The sequence below is a fragment of the Pelodiscus sinensis genome, chromosome 6 (genome assembly GCF_049634645.1).
Source record: "Pelodiscus sinensis isolate JC-2024 chromosome 6, ASM4963464v1, whole genome shotgun sequence".
NCBI lineage: Eukaryota > Metazoa > Chordata > Testudines > Trionychidae > Pelodiscus > Pelodiscus sinensis.
The window spans coordinates 107,102,066-107,120,552 of record NC_134716.1 but is presented as its reverse complement, the minus strand read 5'-3'; the positions used below and the strand labels follow the sequence as shown (position 1 = coordinate 107,120,552).

At 44.3% G+C, this 18,487-nt stretch overlaps 2 protein-coding genes across 16 annotated transcripts in view; both read left to right on the top strand.

Moving 5' to 3' along the window:
* The first annotated feature begins 929 nt into the window (after nucleotides 1–929).
* Nucleotides 930–4,827, top strand: LOC142830020 (uncharacterized). The gene is made up of 3 exons (XM_075932860.1): nucleotides 930–1,224; nucleotides 1,326–2,668; nucleotides 4,742–4,827. Exons 2-3 carry the CDS (start codon nucleotides 1,603–1,605, stop codon nucleotides 4,825–4,827), a joined length of 1,152 nt encoding a protein of 383 aa, XP_075788975.1. The 5' UTR covers nucleotides 930–1,224; nucleotides 1,326–1,602.
* Nucleotides 4,686–18,487, top strand: part of TTC23L (tetratricopeptide repeat domain 23 like) — a 40,069-nt gene continuing 26,267 nt past the window's right edge. For 3 of the 15 annotated variants that reach the window (XM_075932562.1, XM_075932563.1, XM_075932561.1), the window contains exons 1-4: nucleotides 4,696–5,309; nucleotides 6,882–7,022; nucleotides 7,433–7,625; nucleotides 11,533–11,656. In XM_075932562.1, the coding sequence (XP_075788677.1) occupies nucleotides 4,858–5,309; nucleotides 6,882–7,022; nucleotides 7,433–7,625; nucleotides 11,533–11,656 (910 nt within the window). In that variant the 5' untranslated portion in view covers nucleotides 4,696–4,857. Of the gene's footprint in view, nucleotides 7,023–7,432; nucleotides 7,626–11,532; nucleotides 11,657–18,487 lie in introns of all 15 variants that reach the window. The other 12 variants (XM_075932575.1, XM_075932571.1, XM_075932570.1 and 9 more) reach the window with 12 other exon arrangements.

Genomic DNA, 18,487 nt, shown 5'->3' with positions numbered 1-18,487 from the left:
TTCATCTCCCTGAGCATTTCAGTCACTATCACCATCCTGGTCTGGTGCGCTCTTATTGTTCAAGCATGGAATTTCTATTCATAGAGACTTTATAATACAGTTTGATTCATTTACAATTTTTACTGTACTTGACATTATGCTTTCTTTAACATAGTGCCACTTTACCGGCATGACCTACTTTGTTGTTCCTATATATTTTGTATTCTGGTATTACCATATTCCACTGATTTTTTTTCGCCCTCATTCCACCAATTTTCCACAATGCCAATTATATCAATATCCTCATTTAGTGTCAGACACTTTGTACTTGTTTCCCCTTTAATAAATTCACCAATCTAGGGAAGGGAGGGGAATGTAACCTTCCCTCACCCTCTTACACTCATAGAACTCTGAGGGTATGTCTAGACTACGTTTTTCTTTTTAAAAAAATGCAAATTACTGCTGAATTTGCATATCTTCTGGTCACTTTTTCTAAAGAGTTTTTTTTTTTTTAAAGCAAGCAGTTTAGATGGGGTTCTTTCAGAAAAGGTCTGCAATTTATGCTCTCTAAAGACAATTTACTATGTTGTTCCTCCAGTCATCACAAATCCAGCTATTTTCAGTAACTGAATTCTCTATTACTATTTCCAGGCTTTTCCTAGTTACTGAGGTCCCTTCCCCAGGAGTAGAATCCTCCGTTTGAGAGACTGCCAGGACATCATCTGGAGGGAAGAGCCCAATTATGGAAATGGTTTTTTTTTTTTTCTCCAGCTTGATCTCAGACTAGGGGTTGGAGCTCTACTGTGTTCCTGAAGTCTGTTATGTATCTCTCTATCTCCCTTAGCTCCTCCAGGTCAGCTACTCTGGTCTCTAGAGCTTGTATTGTGTCTTTGAGGGTCGTAAGCTCCTTGTACTGTATACACACATACATAACCGTTACACTTTACTTTCAGCAGGAGACAAGGAGTCACCCCCCACAGTGGAGGAGACCAGGCCTTGCACCACCAAGGTTGAGCAGTCTCCTGCCACCACTGCGAGGAGGAAGCGTAGGGTAGTGGTGGTTGGAGACTCTCTTCTGAGGGGAACGGAGGCACCCATCTGTCGCCCTGACAGCTCATCTCGAGAGGTATGCTGTCTGCCAGGGGCCCGTATCCGAGATGTTACGGAGGCATTGTCGAGGATTATCCGGCCCTCTGACTACTACCCCATGCTACTCATCCACGTGGGCACAAATGATACTGCCAGGTGTGACACTGAGCGGATCAAGTGTGACTACAGGGCTTTGGGAGTACGGGTGAAGGAGTTTGGAGCGCAGGTGGTATTCTCTTCTATCCTTCCTGTCAAAGGTAGGGGCCCGGGCAGAGAGAGGTGCATCCTGGAGGTGAATGCCTGGCTGCGACGATGGTGTCGCCAGGAGGGATTCGGCTTCCTTGATCACGGGGTGCTCTTCCAGGAAGGACTGCTTGGCGGAGATGGAGTTCACCTTTCCAGGAGTGGGAAGGCCTTGTTTGGACACAGACTGGCTAACCTTGTGAGGAGGGCTTTAAACTAGGTTTGTTGGGGGCAGGTGAACAAAGCCCACAGGTAAGTGCTGCATGTGCGGGACTGGGAGATGGGTTGGAAATGGGGGGGACTACGGCCTATAATGGGAAGGAGAAAGGAGGGTCAGGGCACAACAGGGAGGCAAGATCAAATCAGTATCTTAGATGCCTATATACAAATGCGAGAAGTATGGGTAATAAGCAGGAAGAACTGGAATTGCTAACCAATAAATACAACTATGATATCATTGGTATTACAGAAACCTGGTGGGATGGGACGCATGATTGGAATGTTGGTATGGAAGGGTACGGCTTGCTCAGGAAGGACAGACAGGGAAAAAAGGGAGGAGGGGTTGCCTTGTATATTAAAAATGTACACACTTGGACTGAAGTGGAGATGAATGTAGGAGATAGCTGTGTAGAGAGTCTCTGGGTTAAGCTAAAAGGGGTAAAAAACGAGGGTGATATCATGCTAGGAGTCTACTACAGGCCACCTAGCCAGGTGGAAGAGGTGGATGAGGCCTTTTTTAAACAATTAACAAAACTATCCAAAGCCCAAGATTTGGTGGTGATGGGGGACTTCAACTATCCAGACATATGTTGGGAAACTAACACAGCGAGGCACAGGCTATCCAATAAGTTTCTGGACTGCATTGGAGACAACTTTCTGTTTCAGAAGGTTGAAAAAGCTACCAGAGGAGAAGCTGTTCTGGATTTGGTTTTAACAAATAGGGAGGAACTAGTTGAGAACTTGAAAGTGGAAGACAGCATAGGGGACAGTGATCACGAAATAATAGAGTTCATGATCTTAAGGAAAGGTAGAAGGGAGACCAGCACAATTGAGGTAATGGATTTCAGGAAGGCAGATTTTGATAAGCTCAGAGAACTTGTAGGTAAGGTCCCATGGGAAGCAAGACTGAAGGGAAAAACAACTGAGGAGAGTTGGAAGTATTTCAAAGGGACGTTGTTAAGGGCCCAAAAGCAAACAATTCCGCTGTGTAGGAAAGATAGAAAATATGGCAAAAGACCAGCTTGGCTTAACAAGGAGATCTTGCACGATCTCAAAATAAAAAAGGAGTCATATAAAAAATGGAAACTAGGACAACTAACAAAGGAGGAATATAGGCAAGCAACACGGGAATGCAGGGGCAAGATTAGAAAGGCAAAGGCACAAAATGAGATCAAACTAGCTACAGGCATAAAGGGAAACAAGAAGACCTTTTATAAATACATTAAAAGCAAGAGGAAGACCAAGGACAGGGTAGGCCCACTGCTTAGTGAGGAGGGAGAAGCAGTAACAGGGAACTTGGAAATGGCGGAGATGCTCAATGACTTCTTTGTTTCGGTCTTCACCGAGAAGTCTGGAGGTGTGCCTAACGTAGTGAATACAAGCAGAGAGAGGGTAAGTTTAGAAGATAGGATACACAAAGAACAAGTTAAAAATCACTTAGGAAAGTTAGATGTCAGCAAGTCACCAGGTCCTGATGAAATGCATCCCAGGATACTCAAGGAGCTGATACAGGAGGTATCTGAGCCTTTAGCTATGATCTTTGAAAAATCATGGCAGACAGGGGAAATTCCAGAAGACTGGAAAAGGGCAAACATTGTGCCCATCTATAAAAAGGGGAATAAGAACAACCCAGGAAACTACAGACCGGTCAGTTTAACGTCTGTCCCAGGGAAGATAATGGAGCAGGTAATTAAGGAAATCATATGCAAACACTTGGAAGGTAATAAAGTGATAGGGAATAGCCAGCATGGGTTTGTGAAGAACAAGTCATGCCAAACTAATCTGATAGCTTTCTTTGATAAGATAACAAGCCTTGTGGATAAGGGAGAAGCGGTGGATGTCATATACCTAGACTTTAGTAAGGCATTTGATACGGTCTCGCATGATATTCTTATTGATAAACTAGGCAAATATAACTTAGATAGGGCCACGATAAGGTGGGTGCATAATTGGCTGGATAACCGTAGTCAGAGAGTTGTTGTTAACGGTTCTAAATCCTGCTGGAAAGGGATAACAAGTGGAGTTCCTCAAGGGTCTGTTTTGGGACCCGTACTGTTCAATATCTTCATCAATGATGTAGATATTGGGATAGAGAGTACGCTTATTAAGTTTGCAGATGATACCAAACTGGGTGGGGTTGCAACTTCTTTGGAGGATAGGGACATAATTCAAAATGACCTTAGCAAGTTAGAGAAATGGTCAGAGGTAAACAGGATGAGGTTTAATAAGGAGAAATGCAAAGTGCTCCACTTAGGAAGGAACAATCAGTTCCATACATACAAGATGGGAAGCGACTGTCTAGGAAGGAGCATGGCGGAAAGGGATCTAGGGGTCATAGTGGACCACAAGTTGAATATGAGCCAACAGTGTGATGCTGTTGCAAAAAAAGCAAATATGATTCTAGGTTGTATCAACAGGTGTGTTGTAAGCAAAACTCGTGAAGTCATTCTGCCGCTCTACTCTGCACTAGTTAGGCCTCAGCTGGAGTACTGTGTCCAGTTCTGGGCGCCACATTTCAAGAAAGATGTGGAGAAATTGGAAAGGGTACAGAGAAGAGCGACAAGAATGATTAAAGGTTTAGAGAACATGACCTATGAAGCCAGGCTTCATGAACTGGGCTTGTTTAGTTTGGAAAAAAGAAGATTAAGGGGGGACATGATAGCGGTTTTCAAATATCTAAAAGGGTGTCACAAGGAGGAAGGAGAAAATTTGTTCCTCTTGGTTTCTGAGGACAGGACAAGGAGTAATGGGCTTAAAGTGCAGCAGGGGAGGTTTAGATTGGACATTAGGAAAAAATTCCTAACTGTCAGGGTGGTCAAATATTGGAATAAATTGCCAAGGGAGGTGGTGGAATCTCCCTCTCTGGAGATATTTAAGAACAGGTTAGATAGACATCTGTCAGGGATGGTGTAGACGGAGCTTGATCCTGCCTTGAGGGCGGGGGGCTGGACTCGATGACCTCTCGAGGTCCCTTCCAGTCCTATTATTCTATGATTCTATGATTCTATGATTCTATGCCATCTCCCGGATTTCTGGCTCGATTCTTTTTACTCTGACAGTGTTTTTGCATGGGTTGAGGGGTGAAGTTTACAGGATGTTAGGTGTGTCTGACTCTCGCATTCCCGTGAAAGCCTTCCCTGCTTGCTGATGACATTTGCTAGCTCAGCTGGTCCTTTAGGAACTGGTTATTTAAACTCTGGTTCTCCCTCAGTTAGCCCTACTCCTAGTCAAGGGCTGCTGGACTGGTTTAGGGAATCAAAGGAAAGTGGGCTAAAGAGCCCCTTAGTAAGCGCTTAGCCTAGCCCAGCAGGGCCTTTAGGTCAGTGCATGGCCCCCACAGATCACACACTACTCTTTAATCGGCAAGCACACAACAGAGCAATAATCCCTAACAATATGCATGTGCCAGGGTGTGTGTTTGTACACAGCCAAGGAGTGCAGGAGGCTGGTGAGCTAATGGTTGCTAGGTCATTGAATCTGGCAAAACTTGCTCTGAGCTGTGAATGGGAACTGTCACCAAGGCTACAGCCTGAGGCCTATGTTCTGTCACCAAGGAGACGGCATGGAGGTGGTGCCTGTGAGAGGAGCCAGGCTAAAGGAGGGGTCAAGGAGCCTGATAATTTACTTACTAGAAGTGTAACAAAGAACCTGACTGGGACTGACGGAGCCTTTCATGGGGGAAGCAGGAGGCAAAACCAGCCTGTCCACGGAGAACAGCTCCCAGGCCCTGCTCGGTTGTGGGGTCCCTTCTTGGCCATCATCTCCAGTGCAGTGAGCAGGTACCACCCTGGATTTCTGCTTCCAGCTGCTGTGCTCCATGTGAGCTGTGTGCTGACTCTGCTTACATCATTACAGCAGCAGCTATTTTATCAAATCCCTGGGCTGACGGTGGGAGCAGGGTGACTAACGGAGAAGCCCCCTCGTGCTCCAGCAGTCTGGGCTGAGGTAACTGACCTATCAGAATGTAAAAATACAGAGGTGAAGGGAAATACTTTTGGGGTTGGGGAAGTGATCAGACCCTGAAAGTCAAGGAGCAGTGAGAGCCTGTATTTCAGTATCGCAGCAGAGATGTACATGCAAAATTGCTCTAAGTCCCTGTGTGTTTGTTGAATCTCTTTGGCTCCTCCCTCAATTCTCACAAATAAATGACTGTGCTACACTAGCAGCTATTTCACTGGGGGGCACCACACCATACCCTGCATTATAGGTGACTCATGGTAGCACTTGGGAGGTGCATTGCCCCCTATGCCTCTGCCAAAATTTTAATTGCTAAATGGGGTGTTCTTGCATGTCCCCTTCCTCTTCTGGGTTGGGCTCCCGGTTGCACCCTCTTCTCTGGCAGGCACCAGTTGCTTCAGTTCCGCATCACTGGACTTGGCAACTCACAAGCTACGTTCTCCCTGAAGCTGGCATCAGAAGAGAGCTAGAAGATTCTTCACTGGTCTATATTAAGCCCCTCTATCACACTGTGACCAGTGAGTTAAGAAATGGCTACCCAACCCTGACTTCCTCTTCTAGGATTGGAGGTGAAGCCAGCTACCAAAACTCCAACTTTTCACTTGGTCTTTCTCACCCCAATTTGTAGTGGACCCAAATGCACCACAGGAAATTGTAAAGGGCAACTCCAGACAGCACTCTACAAATGCTTTCAGATCTAACCTATCTGCTGTATAGTTCAGGTGAGATACAATGTCCATATAACAAGGATATAAATTCTAGTGTTCTGTATGACTGAGGGTCAACCGTGTACTCGGGCCTGGATGACTCAGAATATCACCTCAAAAATAAGCTATTCATTTCCATTTTGACTTGGTTATATATCAAGTTAGCAAGTTAAACTTTTCTAAATGTACTGTACTTGTAGCTGATTGTCACAGTCTAAGTGACAGGGGAGAGTCAATTGAAAAATGGAAAAACAAGCTGTATACACTTTAGAAAGTTTGATGTTTAGGGATGTTCTTAATTTTACTTCCTGGTCAATATTATCACCTTAATGCACATAATCTCTCTCCTGAACAGAAATGATGCAGTATGATTGTCAAATGGACATAGCTCATCTTATACTTAGCTTGGAAGCTCTTTGTGGCAAGGGGTTTGTTTCTCCAGTACCTACCACAGTGTGTGCTGGGGTACCACTGCAATACAAATAAAATATTTTGTACTCTTTATTTGCATTGCTGTAGAAACAGGGCTCCAGGGGGCTGAATACATGAGATACAAGTAGAGGAAGCATGTGGTAACAGATAGTTTTGGTGAGCTCATTGATAATTCTGAAGTTAACTGGTCACTGGGTGTTCTGTTCCAGTTTATTTTGTGAGAAAATGCATTTCATTCATGTTACTTCTGAGCAGTTTTCGGCATATTATATTCAACCTCTGGCTGAGGGTGGTAGCAGTTCAGACCTCCATAGTATTTCTTGATAAGAAGATGATGCAAGATAGCCCGATATATATCCCTACAGATTCAAGTCATGGTGCTATGGACTCTCACTTGTAAGTTAATAAGCTTTTCTTTTTAAAGAGTAATCTTTATTTTTATTGTCTGCCCCATTATCTATTAGTCCACCTTTCTCCCCTTCCCCACTGTAGGAACCATTCTCTTTGTTTTAGTGGGTGATAAAAGCTCCCTCTTCACTTATATTGAGTATTCGGGGCAAAGAGTGGCTTTGTTAATATAAATCATCTCCCATCAGACAACAAGTCTGTTTAAAAAAAAAAAACAAAAACAAAAAAACCTTGATCGAGGTTATAGGCTCTAGCCTAATAATTAAATGTAAGTTAGCTGCTGTGGTTATATTTTTAAGCACTGTACCCAGTTTTATGTTTAAATGCCTCATAGCAATTAACAGATGAATCTGAAATAAACATCGCCAGTAATACAGCCTTACAGTTATTATGATCAGATCTCAGGAAACTGCCACCACCACTGCCTCTGAACATCTGGATGAGTCAAACAATGAGAGCACATCAGGAGATAGTGAAGGTGAAGGAAAGAAAACAAGAGGAAAGACACTGTCTATGAACTGTGCTCCAGCACCAAGTGAGAAATTAGAACAAGCACAGAAGATGGCAGAAAAGTTCATTAAAGAAAAAGAGGTAACAAGAATCAGACCTGGCCTTTTTGCTTGTAACACTTCTTTTAAAAAATCCTGTATTTCCTCATTTCTGTTTGAAACTTCTGAGCATTTTCACCAACACTGGGGCTGCGTCTAGACTGGCAAGTTTTTCCGCAAAAGCAGCAAACTTGCCAGCTGTCTACACTGGCCGCTTGAATTTCCACAAGAACACTGACGATCTCATGTAAGATTTACAGTGTTCTTGCGGAAATACTATGCTGCTCCCGTTCGGGCAAAAGCCCTCTTGCGCAAATGCTTTTGTGCAAGAGGGCCAGTGTAGACAACGCGGTATTGTTTTGCGCAAAAAAGCCCCGATCGCGAAAATGGCGATCAGGGCTTTCTTGCGCAAAACCGCGTCTAGATTGGCACGGATGCTTTTCCGCAAAAAGTACCAATCTAGACGCTCTTTTCCGCAAATGATTTTACCGGAACAACTTTTCCATTAAAAGCATTTGCGGAAAGTCATGGCAGTCTAGACATAGCCTAGGAGTGGAAGCAGTTATGTTACTTGGAAAAATGCCAGTGACGGTACTGAGACCTGAAATTCAGCAGTGATTTATTGGTGTGACAGAATAGCTGGTCTCATATGGTTAATGAGGCACTGGACTGGGACTCAGAAGGTCTGGGGCCAATTGCCAGCACTGCCACAAATTCTGGAGCCTTTGGAAAGTCACTTAATCTCTTCTGTGCCTCCCTGTCAGTGAAGTGAGAATAATAATTCAGCCTTTGCCCATCTTGTCTATTTAGATTGTGAACTCTTTGGGGTAGCAATTGTCTCCTGTTTGTACAGTACTGAGCACAATGGCCTTGGAATCAGTTACAATCTCTAAGGAAGTGGTTCTCAAAGTGGGGTCCGTGAACTACTAGTGGTCCATGACTGTCTTGCAGCCCCACCCTTGTGAGCAGAAGTGCCAGCACCGCATTCTCACTCGAGGGCGGGAAGCCCCAAGCCTCATGGGCTGGATCTGGCTCACAGGAGGAGGAAGTGGGTCTGTGTGTTCCTGCTCCCCTTCCCCATGGCTGGGGAAATGGCAGCACAGGAAACCACTCTCCTGGAGGCTTTCCCACTGCTCCCATTGGCCAGAATCGTAGCCAATGGGAGCGGGGGGAGGCAGTGCTTGGGAGTGATGGGAGACAGAGCCAGATAAAGCACCCCTCCTCATGCCCAGATCCTGCACCTCAAACCCCTCACACACACCTCCCACCCACACCCAGCACCCCCAGCCCACTCCTGCACCCTAACTAATAGCCAGATCCCACACTTTCAGCCCACTTCTGTACCCTATCTCTTGTCCAGATCCCCCATCTTCAGCCTACTACTGCACCCTATCTCCTAGCCAGATCTTGCATCTCACCCCCTCCTGCACCCATTTTGTCATCATGGGAGATTGGCTGGTGGTCTTCAGAAAGTTTTGCATTTAGCTGGGTGAGCCACTGGCCAAAAAGTTTGAGAACCACTGCTCTAAGGTCATAGCGATCCATTGAATGCTGATGTATTTCAGTGGCACCTAGGCCTGAACTCAAAGTAATAAATAACAGGTGACTGGAAGCAGCAGTTCCACCTCCCCTATATGTTACAGTTCTGTCAAGTAGGGTGGGGTGACAGTAGTTTAGCTCTAGGTCAAGACTGCACAAAATAGCAGCACTAGTGGCAAACTGTGATGGGGCTTCTGCCATAAGCACTCTGTCTAGTGAGAAGTGGATTGAATGACTCATTGATTTCTCATAGGCCATCTCTGAGTAAGTCAGGGGATGGTAATGACTTTGGGTGACTGCCAGTTTAGGCTGATTAAAGCCAATAACCACGAGGCCAGAGGTTCTCTCCCTGTTTTACAAGTCCTGTGTCATCCAGCCTCCAGTGAGGGGGTTTATTTCTTCTGTAGGAAGTGTAGTATCGCAAAACCACACTTAATGGATCACAGGGGCCTTCCACATAATTTTAAATGACCCATACAAAGGGATATCAGGTTTGCTGTGACGCTGTTGCTTTTTTTAAATTATTTTTATGGTAGTAAGGCTCATATATCAATCACATTTTTCTCAAGTTAGGGGCTTTCTCTTGTAGGCTGCATCTGAGTCATTCAGTTCCTAGCAGGAAAGACTCAAAGAATTAGCCAGCATCTTTGGGAACCCAAATATAGATGTTGATCCTAAAAATGGCAGAGGTGGGATGTTAGTCATCTATCCTCATGATGTGTCTGATGAGAACTCTTTCTCAACAATCCTGGAACATTAATAGTCATATATATGCAAGCCTGAAAAATCTTTGTAACCTGTTACTATGCTTCCATCCCAACACTCCTCCCTGTGCAAAGATCTCATCCATTACAGCTCCTAACATAAGAACGGCTGTACTGGGTCAGACCAAAGGTCCATCTAGCCCAGTAGCCTGTCTGCCAACAGTGGCCAGCACCAGGTGCCCCAGAGAGGGTGGACCGAAGACAATGATCAAGTGATTTGTCTCCTGCCATCCTTCTCCAGCCTCTGACAGACAGAGGCCAGGGACACCATTTCTATCCCCTGGCTAATAGCCTTTTATGGACCTAACCTCCATGAAATTATCTAGCTTCTCTTTAAACTCTGTTATAGTCCTAGCCTTCACAGCCTCCTCTGGCAAGGAGTTCCACAGGTTGACTACACGCTGTGTGAAGAAGAACTTTCTTTTATTAGTTCTTCACACTCCCATTCCTTATTCAGAGGTCTCCACCATCACCCTATTCCCAATAAAAGGAATTCCTTTTCCTGCCCCTTTTCCCAGGGATCCTTTTCCAGGGAGTTCCCCCTTCTGCTTCCTCCTCCAACCGCAACTGCAGGCAGACCCCAGCAAAGCTCTGGTGACTATAAATATGAATATCTATCCTTGAAGAGTCTCAGAAACAGCCCTGTTAAAGATTCCAAGAGAGAAGCGGCACTGCCCAGTTGGGGAAAATGAACATAGATGGTGGCTTGATGCCACCTTTGCATTGTTCAGATTCTGAGCTGCTTCAGGAGCTGAAATGGCTCTTGTGTAAAGTAGTATAGCCCTTCGGGATACTCTAAATTAGAGCAGCCTGGCCCAGAATCCTAGTGGCTCTGAGGCTATGTCTAGACTGCAGGCTTCTTTCAGAAGAAGCTTTTCCAGAAGAGATCTCCCCCCCCCCCCCCAAAAAAAAGCTTCTTCTGAAAGAGAGCGTCTGCACAGCAAAAGCACATCAAAAAAGCGATCTATTTTTTCAAAAGGCGTCCACACTGAATGGACGCTATCTCGCATTTCAGCTGTGATTACTATGGATGGAGTGGGCACTAGGGTATGTGTGCTTTTTCCTCTTTTCTCTTCTTTCAAAAGAGCTCCCTCTTCACAGTCCATACACACCTTTTTCTGAAAGAGGCTCTTTCGGAAAAACGCTTCTTCTTTGCAGAAAGAGGTTTACCAATGCTGGAAAAAACTCTCTGTTCTTTCGAATATTTTTTTTTTTTAAAGAGCGCGATTGCAGTGTGGATGTAAGTGAAATTTTTTTGGAAAAATGGCTGTTTTTCAAAAAAAAACAAAACCCTCTGCTGTGTAGACATATCATGAGAGATGTAATTACTCTTCCCTCCCCTTTCTTCAGCCCTGTCTTTCCTTCTAATATGGGCAATACAGGACTTCTTATGCCAACCCTTTGCTGCAGAAATTCTCCCTCCCCATTACTGTTATGGAATGGGACAAATCTGGCCCTACAGTAAAAAACCACACTGACTCATGACTATGATATTCCAGTAATAGATGCACAGAGGACAGATGGTTTTATTTTAGTTGATATGTAGACACTTTCCCACCAAGATTTGAAAAAAACTCTGGGGGAAGAACAGACCCCTAAATTATGTTTCTGCTTATACAAATGTAATTTCTCTTTGTTGTTCTTCAGGTGCATAAAGCCAACAGGGAGCTTATTAGATGTGTGGCTCTTACTAGAATCATCTATGGAGATGGTCACTGGCAACTGGCACAAGCATTCGCCAACCTGGCTCACAGCTATCTAATCCTTCGAGGTGAGAATCTAATTTCAATTATCCCACAGCAAAAACTTAGAAAATAGTGAAACTGGCATCACTACTTTGATCCTGCAAATATTTATGCACAGCCCATAATGGGACTACTAGATGAGTAAATTTACTTGCATGCATATGTATCTGCAGGTTTGCTCCATTAGTAATCAAAAGACATGTTATGGTAGGAGTCACCGGTTGGTGATGTTACACAGGATCTTACAAATTCTTTTTACCATGCAAGCAAGTTTTTTCATTATGGAGAAGTGGGGTGGTGGTGGTAGTTTTGTTATGAAGTTGGCCTTGGAGAAATTCTCTGGCAGATAACAGAGTTTGTGCTCTGCCTTTATTTTCTGTTTTTGGAAAAAGTACTGGAGACAAAGTATCTTCCTGGGAATGCCTGTCTGAGTCTTCTGAAAGAAGAGATTGCCTGGGAGCTGTTTGTAGCTTCTTCGTTTCCCGGACTAGTGTATATGTGTGATAAAGCAAGGAGATGCCCAGAATTTGCACTTAGGACATGCCCAGAATTTGCATCACTGATTTCTCCTCCACCAGAAAGCTGACCTGCAAGGCCCTATCTGCCACTATAAGACAGAGGGGGGAAAACAGAACACTGGTATCAGAAGGGTCAACACATGTTTTCACCTCAGAGTGCATAGCAATTCATTTTTTCCAACACTAGAGATTAGTGAGCAAAATTCATCCATGGTATAAGTTTATATTGGAGCCAAAGCTGAGTTAATGGTTTCACATCTGTATATGTGAGAGCAGAATTTTGGCTGAGGACTGATGGTTAGTAAGAGAGCTGTCCACTTGTATCTGTGCCTTATGGTTGGCTATAACACACTCATTGCATAAATCATGACTTCATGGATGTGGAGCTTGCCAAGCCAACTTGCTTACAAGCTTCATCATTGAAATGCAGAGTCCTCAGTCCATTGTCAAATCTGGTCAGCTGCCTCTGAGATGCTCTTACTGGCCCAATGCATGAAGGATGCCTGCCCATAAACCTTGGCCCAGTCAAAATCAGGTTCAGAAGGGCCCTTGAGTAGTGTGGAAAATCAAAGCCAGGCACACGCATGGTCAGGTCAGTTATAAGAAACTGGTTTCTGAGGTCAGCTGCAGACCCAAATCATTCTTCACCTCACATCAATGCCCACAGAGAAATTGGAGCCCACAATGGGTGTCTCAATGACAAGCACACTCTTGGGTAGTCAGAGAGTTCTGTGTTTAGTGGCAGACTCAGGCTTGCCCAGGTTTTCCAAGTTATTCTGGCTCTAGAATTCTCATGATATATAAAGGAATAATGCTGTTTAACAGAGAGCCATGGTACTGGTATGGCAGAATCCTTTCAATTTCAGTGCTCAGGACTGAGGGTATGTCTACACTACCCCGCTAGTTCGAACTAGCGGGGTAATGTAGGCATACCGCAATTGCAAATGAAGCCCGGGATTTGAATTTCCCGGGCTTCATTTGCATAAGCCGGGCGCCGCCATTTTTAAATCCCGGCTGGTTCGAACCCCATGCCGCGCGGCTACACGCGGAACGAACTAGGTAGTTCGAACTAGGCGACCTAGTTCATGCAGCGTGTAGCCGCGCGGCACGGGGTTCGAACCAGCCGGGATTTAAAAATGGCAGCGCCCGGTTTATGCAAATGAAGCCCGGGAAATTCAAATCCCGGGCTTCATTTGCAATTGCGGTATGCCTACATTACCCTCCTGTTTCAAAATAGGAGGGTACTGTAGACATACCCTGAGTGTAGTTGTGTGTCATCCAGTTTGACATGAGACTGATGGAACCAGACCAGAGCAAGGTATTTTGCTGTAGAGTTGTAGAGGGCTAAATTGGCTGACTGGAGAATTTCAGCATTTGATTCCCATGAACTGCTGGCCAAATATATCAAGAGTTACTCTGAGGTAAAATCGGTGGTAATCCATGGTTCAAGCAATGTCCATTCAGAAAGATATTCAGTTCTTGGTTCTGCTCTGGTTTTATAAAGAGAGAACACACTGGAAACTGTATTGGTAACACTTGTAAATGACTCTGACTACACTATTCAGCTATCTTAATCAAGTCAGAATGGTAGGATGTCCTCAAGTTCTTAGAATAAGAAATGCCATACTGGGTCTGACCAAAGTTCTGTCTAGCCCAGGATCCCGTGTTCTGACAGTGGCCAATGCCAGGTGCCCCAAAGGGAATGAACAGACCAGGGAATCTTCAAGTGACACCCCTGACACCCATTTCCAGCTTCTGACAAACAGGCCTAGGGACACCATTCCTGCTCATCCTGGCTAACAGCCATTGATGGACCTATTCTCCATGAATCTAGCTCTTTTTTGAACCCTGTTAAAGCCCTGGTCTTCACAATATCCTCTGGCAAGGAGTTGCATAGTTTGGCCTAACATTGCCATTTGTGTATGTGACATTGCTGGACTGGGTGTATGCAAGGTCACGCGTGTACAGGCTGAAAAGCATCGGTACTAGCACAGAGCTTTAGGGTATACTATTAGTTTGTCTTGTCGACACACTAACTTTGACTCCTATGTGCACTCAGCAATACCTTTGCAAGAGGAGGTCAATGACTGGGAGTGCGCATGATAATTTGGCTGAGCCCCACGTGTCATACTGTATCCTATGATGCTGCTAGGCAATATGGCTCAGTCTTCAGATTTTTCTGAAAACTGCTTTTACTTAATGTTTTCAAAGCACTTGATTGTAGATGCTTCCATCTTTCTGAAATCCTGCTTGTTTAATGCTGAGTATTGACTCCACTTCTGGGAAGATACCCTGAAGAATGAGATGCTCCAACACCTTGAATGGCACAAACAGAGATATCGGTTGATAGCTTGCAACACCATGCGGCTCTTTCCCCAGTTTCAGGAGAGCAATGACTTCTGTTGTTGACCATGTTTTCAGAAGTTGTTCTTCATAGGCCTCTCATGAAGAACTGCACCAGCCACTGGTGAGCTCAAGTCCCGAGGTGTTTCAAGAGCTCTGGTGATATGTTGTCATAGTGAGCAGCAGGGCCACTCCTAATATCATTCAAAATATTGTCTAACTTGATGGTGGAGAGCAGCTCTGTGTGTTGCCAAGTGGAGTTTTTCTGATGTAATTGATGCCATTTGTCATGGACATGTTGCCTGATGTGTCTGATTTGGGGCCTTCGATGCATTCAGCAGATGAATGGAAGTTTGTTTTGGCATGACTAGCTGTGGACTGATGGTTGCTGAGTTGCACCAAGATGACAACAAATTTCAGCTTTTCTGGCTTGAATATGATGCATTTCTTAGATGCATCTCTTCCCATCGTGCTTATCCTGCAACATTAACTTAATCAGAAATATCTGGATCACCAGAGGATTCACACTGACTTGAGTAGGTTAGCACATTCAGCATTGAGGCATGGTGTATAGACTAGAGAGTGGCCACTATGTAGGGATGTGCAAGTGGCTTTGAAGTTGGTTCCTCAGACTGAAAGCTTCACTATTAGGAGGACAGATACGTTTCAAAGCAAGTTTGAGAGTTAACTTCAGTTCTGTGGTAGAAAATGTCATGAGGGGCTCCTTCGCCTTCTCAAAGAAGAACTGAAATTATATTTCCGCATGCTGTGTCATCTTGTCTGCTTCATAACCTGGCCTTGAGCCACAATAACAATGATTACAAATGAAGGGGAATTAAAAAAAAAAAAAAAACAGGTACTCGGTCATTTTTAAAATTGAAGTGGGGTTACATTTTCATAATTTCACTTTCCAAAGTTAACAATGGACGTAAGAGAAACAGTTTTATAGTCCATAATACTCATGGAGTTGCAAACCTTAAAACACAGTTCCTAATAGAAATTATGTGGATTAAGTGTACCTCAACTTATTTTTCTCCCAACTCTGTTATTCACAAAAAAATTTGATGTACAAGACAAGTTTTCAACTTTTTTATGCATATCAGACTAAAAATCTAGCTTCTGGAGGACCTTGGCAAATTTCAGCCAAGGCTTTCCTGTTTTCATATGCATTCCTGGATTGCATCAGATATTTCTGCCTGGGGAGTGAGCTACACTAATATGTATGCTAAGAGTGATCAGAATAATTGTACTGACCTATAGAAATGTGCAAACTGAAGTAGTGCTGCCATCTACCTTTAATTTGAATTTTAAAATATACACTGAGATACTCCCTGAGCACAGATCTCTTAAGGATCTGCTTTGAGAGCTACTGATGTTTAGAAATACAAGAAATGTTGTTTGTATCAAAAGTGAGTAAATTCCTTGAGTTTCATAATCACAGAATCCTAAATGTCTTGGAACAATTTCAGGGAATTAGCTTTCCTTGCTGTCAGACAGATCTCCTTATATATTTGCATACGTCCTCTTTATTGTGGTCTAAAGGAATGTAATTCTCATGCCAGAGAGAATTAGTGTAACTAATGTAGCAAATAGGGGAACGTCTACACAGCAGTGTTATTTCGGAATAACTGTAACCCTCATTTTACAAGGAGTAAGAGAAATCGGAGGAAGAGTGCTCTCTCGGGCTTTTGCTGTGTAGACCGCGCCAAAAGCTGAAAAAAGCTATTTCGACCTAAGCTATTCAATTGATGTAGCTCAAGTTGTGTTGCTTATTTCAGCTTTGCACCAGATGCATAGATGTGCCCTTCATGTGTACAGTCCATATTTCTGTTCAGTGTGCAATACTTGTAAAGAAGGGAACAAAATATATTAAGAATAGCATACAAAACAGTAAAATATTGTAATGATTCTATCTAAAAATATGTTATAGCTCAAACAGGCGTTACAGGCATGATGCAGATACAATGAGTGAGATTCCTGGTTCTGAGATGTGCAGGAGGTCACACTAGATCATGATAGTCCCTTCTGGTTTAAAAAAAAAACACTATGAATCTCTAATGCCATTATTATATAAATCAATGCTATGCCCTCACTTGGAATACTGTGTTCAGTACTGTCACCCCATCTCAAAAGGGAGATAATTGAAATGATTCCTTCCTATGAAAAAAAACAAGGAGATATTTAATGAAATTGAAAGGCAACGTATTTTAAAATGATGTAAGAAAACACTTTTTACATTACAATGTGGAACTCATTGCCACCTGATATAGTCAAAAAGCAAGAGTTTAGTGGGGCTCAAAAAAGAATTAGACATTTATATGGATAATGAAAATGTCCACAGTTATAATCCTGTTAACTTTTAAAATCATCTTTGTACAATCATAAGTCAGCTATTAGTTGATGGAAGTTTGGAAGAAACTTCTCCTATATCCAGTTTTCAAAAGCAGCTGGCGTGGTCATAGAAAAAACATTGGATCTAACCCAGGAGAGTAACTGTTCTTATGCCTTGCCTGTACAAAGCACTATGTTGTGCTCAGCATTGCAATGCTTAGCTGATGTAGGAGCCGAGATCTCATTTTGAAAAGGGATTTAGCAATTTTGAGTACAGTGTGAATATCTATCAAAATCAGGGCCTATGTGTGCTCACCATAGAGATAAGTAGTAATGATAAGAAAAAGTCTGTAAAGAAGAAGGAAAATATTTTGCAATAGCTCTGTTTTATCCTGGTTATCTCCTTTGCTGGTGGTGAAAAAGAAGGTACGTGGAAAGAGAAAATTTGTGGCAGAGATCCCTGAAATGGGATTATGGCCAACTATTTCCAGCTCAGCTGAGGATTTGTTTTGGGGCTTACTGACATGCTTTCCTAAACTAGAATATGGCATCTGTGAACCAGCGTCCCACAGAAATGGAATCTGGCCAGCTATATGCAAATACTGTACTCAGAACTGCTTTACTTTCCTGGCTGCTTTATCATTTTACCAGGGCCGGCCCACAACATTTTGGCACCTGAGGCAGGGAGCTGAAATGACTACCCCATGCCACCTTTTCTCCTGCCTGCCTGTTATGTCTTTTGTGCCCTCCTTCCTCCAGCACAGCACTCCACCATCTCTGTGCATCTAGAGCAGAGAGAATGCATATGCACCAGCAGCAGACACAATTTTCTACACTCTGGGTCCTAATGGCGCCCCCCCACAGTCTGGCCCCTGAGGCTCAGTTAGCCTCATGGTTAGGCCAGCCAGGGCCTGGCTAAGGGGTGGGCTAGCCAGGCACCAACCTATGGGGGGGCGCCCGGCTCCCGGCGGGCTGCAGCAGCCGCCCAGGACAGGGGCTGTGTTAAGCAGCGCCCTTCCCCCAGTGGCTGCAGGGCCCTGCACGGCCAGGTGCAGCCCGCCCCGGGCTGCACACTATCAGCGGTGGCTGGGCCAACTGGGTAGTGCATGCGCCGTGCATCCGCCCATGCGTCCCGGGGGCTGGCCCACGCATGCGTCCTGTGCCCGGAGGAGGGGCTGCACATCCCGGGGGCAGGCCTGCACGTGTGCCGTGTGCCCAGAGGCGGGGCCGTGCGCTCTGGGGGCGGTGCCGTGCACCTGGGGCCTACGGCGCCAAAATGGCTCGGGCTGGCCCTGAGGCCAGCCCTGCATTTTACATACAACAATGAGTTGTTTTCTTCCTGAAGGTTCTCCACTCATCACAAGAATGATGGGGGTGTGCTGTATTGATGTTTGGGTGCATTGTATGGGAAGAAGGATGCATTAGGACTATTAATGATAAAACATGGCAAGTCCCCTAAAAGGTGTTTCACCTGAGGAATGTTGTGCGAGCTATGACTGCTGTATGTTTTCATCTGCCTGTTTTCCCTACTTGTTACATTTTCATCTACACAATTGTTCTGATAGCTATTGATTTATGTCTGTATTAAATACCTTTAAGGTCTCCCTGAAATTCTCCTTATTTTTTCTTATACGTCTGGTGTGAAACCCTGACCCCAATAAAGTC